The 9099-nt window shown below is 43.6% G+C and overlaps 1 protein-coding gene across 1 annotated transcript; it reads right to left on the bottom strand.

The window, feature by feature from the left end:
* Nucleotides 1–2612: 2612 nt before the first annotated feature.
* Nucleotides 2613–8631, bottom strand: ppan.L (peter pan homolog L homeolog). Its single transcript, NM_001204853.1, is given in 12 exon segments — nucleotides 2613–3179; nucleotides 3524–3687; nucleotides 4125–4254; nucleotides 4396–4474; nucleotides 4568–4691; nucleotides 4870–4977; nucleotides 5143–5219; nucleotides 6467–6637; nucleotides 6981–7031; nucleotides 7218–7319; nucleotides 7940–8110; nucleotides 8589–8631. Coding segments are annotated over 12 exon segments (1653 nt in total). The 5' UTR covers nucleotides 8604–8631; the 3' UTR covers nucleotides 2613–2718.
* Nucleotides 8632–9099: the final 468 nt, after the last annotated feature.

Raw genomic sequence — 9099 nt, 5'->3', positions numbered from 1 at the left:
TAAAGGACCCCAAACAGCAGCTTGAATCTGCCCATGTAAAGGTGGCCATACATGGAGAGATCCGCTCGTTTGGCGACCTTGAGGTGGGCAATATCGGGCTGATCCGATCGTGGGCCCTAGGGCCCAACGATCGGATCCTAACAATGCCTAACGGGCGGTCGGATCGTGGGACCACATCAAAGAATAGATACGGCCGCGATCCGACGGGATTTTTTGTCCCATCCGATCGAGATCTGGCCGACTTTCGGCCAGATCTCGATCGGTGAAGCCCGTCGGGGGTCCCCATACACGGGCCAATAAACTGCCAACACGGTCTGTCGGCAGCTTTTATCGGCCCGTGTATGGCCACCTTAACACCACTTTAAGAGATCTGCCACCTAGAGAAACACAGCTATGGACAATTTATATCTCAAAGGATATTTTCTTTGTTGACTTCCCCTCACAACAAGGTGATAAATGAACCCGAATTTACATACGTGGCAGAGTGAAGCTTTAGGGCAGAGACACACGCTCAGATTCGGGGAGATTAGTCGTCTGAAGAAGAGATGTCACTGGGCGATTAAATATCCCCGAATCTGAGCGTGTCTCTGCCCTAAGCTTTCATTGTTTATCATGGGAGGCTTAAGAATATCTGGGCAGAAACATTATCTTGTCTTTCCATGTCACATTTCCATTTGTTGTTTATTTATTACAGTCTAATATGGACACACAAAGTAGATAAGATTGAGCCCCATTTGTCTTCCCACCTAGTGGAACCTTATCTTGTCTTTTCACTTTTTCTTGTCTATTTCCCACTTTTGCAAAACCTTGTAAACCCCCACCCTATTCTCTATTTATTTTGTATAAATGGTTCCAGTGCAGTTTCATACAATGTAAAAATCGTTAAGCCTGAACAAGAGATGTAATACTATAATCTCAAAGCCTTCAGTTACTAAGGGCAGAGACACGCTCAGATTCGGGGAGATTTAGTCGCCCGGCAATAAATCGCCTCTTTTATGGGGCGACTAATCTCCCCGAACTGCTTCCCACCCACTAGAATGTAAATCGCCACATTGTGGTTTTTGAGTTATTTTGATTTTTATTCAGCAGCTCCCCAGTTTGCAATTAAGGCATTCTGGTTACTAGGTTTCAAATTCCCCTAGCAACCATGCACTGAATTGAATAAGAGACTGGAATATGAATAGGAGAGGCCTGAACAGAAAAGATAATAAGAAGTATCAATAACAATACATTTGTAGCCTTACAGCATTTGTTTTTAGATGGGGTCACTGACCCTCATTTGAAAGTTGCAAATAGAAGAAAAAGGCAAATGATTAAAAACGATAAAGAATAAACTGTGATGAGGGCAGACTTGCACATTGTTTAGGAAGATATTCACACTGTACCTCAATTCACAACTGGGATGGAAAAAAAAAAATACTGAAAAAGATGCAGCAACTCCTTGGCAGCAAACTGACCATTTCTTTAGAACCGAAGAGAATACAGTCTAATGTAGTACATAAATACCCTCTTAAATACTCTTCTGCTCATCTATAACACGACAATACTGATTTTTACAATGGTCATTGGCTGCCCCCAGTGGCTAAACAGAGGAAGTACAGTCTGATGTAAGAGAAATCTAAAACGAGAGCGTTAGCTCATATTAACAAGATCGTATCTGCCCGAAGCCCCGTAATCTTTACGATAACAGTCAATATATTTATAAGTAGCAGATCATTAAATGTATATAAAACCCAGAGTATCTGTATAATAATGCCCATATATTCCCTTCTCTCCTGCAGTCTTAAGTCAATACAATAAAGCAGTTGTTTTCATTGGCTCTTTCAGGTCGAGCATCTCTATCGGGCCAATCATTTGGATAGGCCTCCCTTTACGGGGAATATACAAACATCATTGTATCTGTGGGGTTTGTACCCTGAACCCTTGCGTTTGTCAGTTTAGTGTAAGTTACTAGTTGCTGTTGCCTCCCTGGATACTTTATAGTGCACTCAGCTGCTTAAGGAATAATTACATTCAGTTTCAGCCAAGGCTATGAGGGGGGCTTTCACTAGATTTCAAGTTTGTTTACAGTAAGTAAAATATTTTTTAAAAAATGGTGCCGTTGCTGGTGTGACTCACTGTTGTACTGTCTCCACGCCACGTCATAGCGCTAGAAGTGAAATATCCGCCACGGCTCCAGGGATATTGACCATATACAGTAAGTGTTTATCCCAAAAACTCACTGTAATTTACTCCCAAAATCCTTTCTAACTGGCCCTTAGTCTTTCTCCCAATGGCAGCCAAGGCTTTAGCCCACAGTCTGGGAGTATCTGAACTAAGAGCATCAACACCTGTGTAAGTACAGGGTTATTTACTTTTATATAATATGTCCTTTACCATATCTGCACTATAAAAGACTTTAATGAAGTATTGTGCCGATTGGATTAGATCCCAAATCAGAGTGGGGGGAGGTGGCTAACCAGCTGTCACCTCCAGTAAAAAAAAGTTTAACTTTCCTTGTCTTTTAAAGCACTTTTGAAACACCTGGCTGCACAGAGCCCAAAAACTGGCTTCATACCCAACATAAGAGAAGCCAGACACAAAGCAATCAGCAGCGACCCCATTAGATGTAATAACAGTCAAGAAGTTTTATTCCAGAGCTCTATTACAAAATGCAAAGAGAGGGGCACATAATTATACTCTTATTTACAAGGAGTCCATCAGATTCTTCCGATCGGGTCATTTTCTCCTCTGCTTGAAGGGTTTGCCCCTCTTATCTGCCTGTTTCTGGCCCGGCCCTCTGGGTTTCTGGCCCGGCCCTCTGGGTTTCTGGCCCGGCCCTCTGGGTTTCTGGCCCGGCCCTCTGGGTTTCTGGCCCGGCCCTCTGGGTTTCTGGCCCGGCCTGGGGCTCTTAGATCCAAACCCTTTTTTGCTGCTGGAGAACTTTTTACCATCATGTTGGGGATTGTGTTCAGTTCCTTTTCTTTGGAATTTCTGTCCTTTCCGTTTGAAACCAGATTTGAAGTCTTTCCCTCCCACGTTGGCGCCACGTTTCTTGACGGGGGATTTGCTGCCGTGAGGCCGGTCGTGCCACCCTCTTGTGTCGGATTTTGGCTTCTCTCTTCCGGACCCTTTGAATTTCTTCCTGGGGGGCCCAGGTTTGTGGCTGAACTTTTTCTTATTGCTGTGGAGGAAGAGATCTGCAGGAAGACAGGGACAGTAAGACAACATTGTGACCTTCATTCTGAAACCCAAATCACTGAGCGACTGCTAACTGAAGTTTACCTGGCAGCCAATTGGCAGTAGAAATCCTGAACTTGTAAGGCGCACTAAATACCCTTTGACTAGCAGCCTGTCTTTCCAGACACAGAGGCTACCATACTTGTTACTTTCCATTGTAAAGCCATGTACTGACAGCAAATGTTCCATAAACAGAAGCCATCAATGTGCACAGTGCAGCGCTCAGCAAAGAAGCCCACCGAGAATTATAAGATTGACTCACTAATGTAAAGAGAAAATAAACCAATCCTGCAGTTTACTTTACCTTTATCTGGCTCCTCTCCAACTTCCTGTCTGTAATACTCGGCATCATCATCTTCTGATTGGTTAGCTGGATCCTGCTCTCCCATTGTCCCAGGATCCTCCACTTCACTGTCACTGCCCTCCTCGTCCCCGCGCTTCCTCTTCATTCCGGCTAAACTGCGCTTCCTGTGGGATAAAAAACATTTTAGAAAACCAAACGTCTGTGATTAATGACCAGCTGTGAGCACAACCTTTCTAATCACCCCAGAGCCCTCCTGTTGTGTTATATCCCTGCCCAAGAAGCCATACGGTGTGGTATGATGCCATTGGTGTTGTAGCCTGTCAAACAGGGAGGCAAATGGAAAACTCCATGGCAGGGACAATAACTCCCTAGGTTCTCCCACAGCCTGAATAGCAACATGTATTCACTATACGAAGGACAATTATACAGGACTTTATGAGAATATTAGTGACCTATAATGACTTTTAGGTAGAGGTCGATCCAATATCACCGCTATATAACCCTCCTAGTCCCCAAACGCTCATGATTTCCAAAGAACCCGGCATAATACAGAGGAGCCAGAGCGCAGCTTCTCCATTCTACTCTGGCAGCACCTACTCACTTATTCTCCTCGTTCAGTTTCTTCTTGCGTTCCACGTCTCCCTCCTGCTTCTTCTTTCTCTCTTTCTTCTGTCGGACTTTCTTTTCCCTGCTTTCCAATAAGGCCTTGATCTCCTTTTCTGTTCTCTGAACTGAGAGCGCAAGGAGAGAAAAGAAAGGACAGACCCATAAGACAAATGCAGAGACTTCAAGTAAAAAATGGCAGGCAGTACCATTAAATTAGACAGCGAAGGAGTTTTACCCCAAAGCAGCCATAGGCCGGAGCCACTTACTGAAGTTGTGATACAACACTTTGCCATCGCTTAGACCCTCTTCTATCTTCACCAGCTGCAAAGTCATCCGGGGGCCAATCTGTTGGGGAACAAGGGATATGGAAAGAGTCGGTACCAGCAGTAACATAGAAGGGTGCACAGACATTACAATAGCTCACAGCGGGTCACTCACCTCGGTCAGTCTTACAGCGCTCTGCTGAGCCTTCATGTTCCCGCGCCCAGCGCACGCCTGCGGCAGTTCCGTTATGTTGTGGTCTCCGTCCTGCTCAGCTTCACTCTCAGAGAGGTTGGCTCCTCTGCAAGAAACCAGAGATATCCCACAATGCAACAGGTCACCAAACTAACAGAATCCTATAGGCTTTATTTCACACAAGCATGACGGTCAGTTGAAGGGCAAGTAAAGCTTTAAACCATCATGCCTATGAAATAAACCTCCACCCAAGTGCTCTCTCAACATGTTCCCCTTATACTCACTTTACCAGGAGTTCACTGATGTCCTCCCACCGGCTCATGTTGGGAAATTTCTCCTGGAGGAGTTTCTTCATTCCTTTACTCATCCCGACTGGTACCACTTTCAGGCTGCTGCAAGTCACAGACAGAGCCATGTAAATACTCAAGCACTCACTCAAATTTAAAGGGGACACTAAGAAGCAGCAAAACTGCTGATATTTCCACAATCCACTGAATGCAGATGACATCCTGGGCATGGGCTACCTCCATCCGGCAAGCAAAGCCTATAATACTTACTAATGCCTGAACTCCAGTTGCTGAGTTTCATCATTGTAGTTAATTAGGATGCACCTCCGGATGGTGTTTAGGGTAACCTGGAATATTAAAATGGGATGTCACTTACAAGATGGAAGGGGAATCTGTGCCTCCGGATATGCAATTTTATATACCCCAGGTATTTAGAGTAGACAATTGTGTAGATGCTGCACGTTTCAATAAAAACAATTGTACTTTATAATTTTTCCTTTAAAGGAGAAGGAAAGCTGCAAAAGCAGTTTATTGTCAATAGATTAGACGCAACAGTGCAAGCTAGATTGCCATTTTTATTCTTTAGAATGCTGTAAACTGCTCTAGAAGCTCTCTCTGTTTCTTTAGAATAGCAGCTGCCTTAAGCTTGACATGACTTCACTTCCTGCCCGAGTCTCTCCCTGCTCACTCATAGCTCTGGGTTCAGATTACAGCAGGGAGGGGAGAGGAGCAAACTGAGCATGATCAAGCCCTAGCCCTGGAGGTTTAAAGGGCATGTAAAGGCAAAAAAATAAAATCCCATTTTTACTTTCTTTAATGAAAAAGAAAACTATCTCCAATATACTTTAATTAAAAAATGTGTACCGTTTTAAAGGAAACCTGACTGTATGCAGTGAAATTTTCCCTTCATTTACTGCTGTGGATAGGAATTGTCAGATGGTCCCTAACTGCTGAGCAGGGAAACAATCATACTTATGAACAGCAGGGGGAGCCCCCGCCTTACTTCCCAGCCATGCAGAACTCAAGCAGCTTTGTTTATGACAATCCCTAAGCAGCCCAGACCACACTGAGCATGTGCACAGTCTTAGTCTTGCAAAGATGTATAACAAAGTTACAAGATGGTGACCCCCTGTAACCAACTTTGAAAGCATAAATCATTTGTTTGATTAGGCTTGTGGTGCAGTAAGTTCATGTTTATATTTAGTATACAAAATACAGCATTTCTAGCCTTATTCTATTTTAGAATTTACATGCCCTTTAAGTTGAAAACAGGAAGTTTGATACAGAAGTCCATGTGTACACAATAGAAGGAAAGAAATGCTGTTTCTTTTGACTCTGAGCAGCATTACTTTGAGTGTTTATTGGTGTATTTATATAGACCTTTCTGCTAAAGCTTACTTCGTTTTAACCATTCCTTCTCCTTTAATGGAATAAAACATTTCAAAGTCCTTGGCAGCCTTCCCTTATGGATGGTTCAGAGCGTTTACTTTGCAAAGGATCATGGGTAGCCCTCAGCAGACTATACAGCTTCATCATGTGCATCCAACAGCTAAAAACATGTATTATCTACATAGTAAGTAACCATTTAGCTCACCTTGTGCACATTTATGGAGGGAAACATATTCTGGAACATGGTGGCCATCAGCTTGACTTGCATTCCCTGTGTGCCGAAGTTATTGAGCACCAGTAGGGGAGGGTGAGTGAACTGCTCCTCGTGCATCCGGTGCTTCTTCAGAGAGGAGACCACGTCCTTTATAAGAGAATACTGGAAGGACACATGAAACCATGGCAGAGGTAAAAGGCAGGAAGTTAATGTATTACCTTTAATATTCTTTATTCAATGCTGGAGGTTTGGGAGACTGGAAAGATAAAGGGCAGTATACCCTCTTTATCAGCATGATTGCAATGAATAAGGCTTGAGCTGAACATACTTTATTACTGTTTTAATCAAATGAGTTTTGGTATTTCAGGGTAAACAGGGAAATTGACATTATTCCATGTTTTTTATGTCTCTGCTAAGGGTTGCAATATGGCAGTTCCTAGGACTGTATGCTTTGAATACAATGTGTAATACACCTATAAAGCAATAAACTCCTATACACACTTACCTGAGTTACTTTGAAACTTAGCGTAGGTCCTTTGGGCAAGCGGACAAATTTCTGCAGAAGGACAGAGAATAAAGGACTCAGTCAGTAAGAATGTTATAATCAGAAAGGGTATTACTAGGGTTCCCAGCATCCTCTGCGGGCGACTATTGAGGACCCTCTTTGCTACAAGTCAGATAAGGATTGGTTTGGATCAAATCCACCTTTATCCGTTGTCCATTCACAAAGAAAAACACTTACAAAATTGACATTGGCTGAGTTTTTGGTGAAAATCAGGAAATGTGTAACTCCTAGGGGCCCCGCCACTGCCACAAAGTCTTTCAGTGTGTTCTTCTTCCGAACCTGCAGAGAGGAGGACAAAAAAAATAGCAAAAACTATGAGAAGGGAATACAACTTTTGGCAACTAGATAAACAAGGCTGATGTCCAAGTAGTGTGAAGCCGCAGCCGACACTGCCGGATTACCTTGCAATATGTCTGTTGTTTTAGGGTGTGAACTATCATTTAGACACGTGTTTGGTTCATGGGATGAGGAATGAGATCGGGTATCTGTCCCTAATGTTGTACTTACAGATACATATGTAACCCAGGTTGCAGAATGGTCAACCATCATCTGATTGGGCATCTTCAAATCAATTTTTTTGGGTGCCATCCACTGAGAGACTGCCAACCTATTCCATTATCCTAAAACAATTGTTACAATTACAAGTTGATTTGACAAAATGAAAACTAGGCTGACAATAGCCGGATTTGGTGCATGTATTTGGTCATCAGTGAACCATTATGGGATATTAATGTGATGACCATCCAGATCAGCAAATTTGCTATTCATGTGGGAGGACAGACTGCATTAGAGTCCTAACACGGGGCTTCTGGCTGTATGTCCCAAGCTCCTCTGAGTATCTCAAAGCTCAATGCAATATAACTTTGTGGGTGTCAGATGTTCCAGGGTATGTTCATCACCTTTAGAGTCCGGGCAGTAAAGGGCTCCATGGCTCTCCGGACATCCATAATCAGCTGCTGCACATTCTTTCCAATCTGCCCTCGGTGGAAGACAAACGAGTGGGGTACGGCATTAAAGTCTTCCTCTGCATTGTGATTGGCAGCTGCCCTCTGCTTCTTCTGGTTCTTGGTCTGTATGGGGAGAGAGACAGACACATCAGTATTTACTCACGGACACAAGGACTGGACCAGGGACAGGAACCTCCACATGCTGTTAAACTACAACTCCCACCACCTCCTTCAGCTGTCAGAGGATTCTGGGAATTGAAGTCATCAGCTGCCCAAACCTGCTATAGAGCCCTCCTAATGTACTATATATTGTCTCCTCACCACTTTAAATGTGGACACATAATAAGTGTATTTAAATAAATGCTACAGTAATGCAGCTCTCTCTCTTTAAGTAGATAAATCATCTAGTTGCCCTTTTATTCCTGTAGCGTTTCTATGGAGCAGCCCATTTAAATCAATAAGTTTTCCATTAAACCTGTCCCCCCTTCCAGTGCTGCCTAATGGTCTCAGCGAGGCTGTATCTCAGCAACAAGAAGCGGAGCCCAACGCTCATAAGTTCCACCCCTACTGATAAAACTCCCGATCTTTCCGATTTCCTTACTTTATCTTTCCCCATGTTGCCAGAAGAACTTCTCCGGTACCCACGTGGAACAGTGAGACCTTTTCCGCTTCCGCCGTACGCGCGCACTTCTGCAGTCCGTCAGGAAACTGGGGGCCAAAGCTTGTGTTCCGCTGCTGTGCAGGCGAAACTCCTCATTGTACTTGACTGTTGTAGTGTGAGGGGAGCTGCTGGTGTAGTGACTGTTTCTCCCTGTTGTCCAGAGCGTCTCTGGTGGGTTTTAAAGTTTTTTTAAATGGGCTTTTTGTAACTTTTGGGAAATATATATTGTCTTAGAAAAGATCTCATCTGCCTTTTCTAAGGGTGAATTGGCCTCTGGGAGGGGTTATTATTTCATTAGAGTCTTTTTAGGGTAATCGTGCCTTGGACCTGACATGAATAAATACAGTACAGAAAAGAGTGTATATGTAATAAACTACTGATCCTGTTCAAAGTTGACTATTCTGTATTCCTGTCTCAGAAGTGAGGATAAGACAGAGGTGTTCAGTATGGT

The sequence above is a fragment of the Xenopus laevis genome, chromosome 3L (assembly GCF_017654675.1).
Source record: "Xenopus laevis strain J_2021 chromosome 3L, Xenopus_laevis_v10.1, whole genome shotgun sequence".
NCBI lineage: Eukaryota > Metazoa > Chordata > Amphibia > Anura > Pipidae > Xenopus > Xenopus laevis.
The sequence above is the reverse complement of the archived record's forward strand: the minus strand, read 5'-3'. Positions and strand labels throughout refer to the sequence as shown.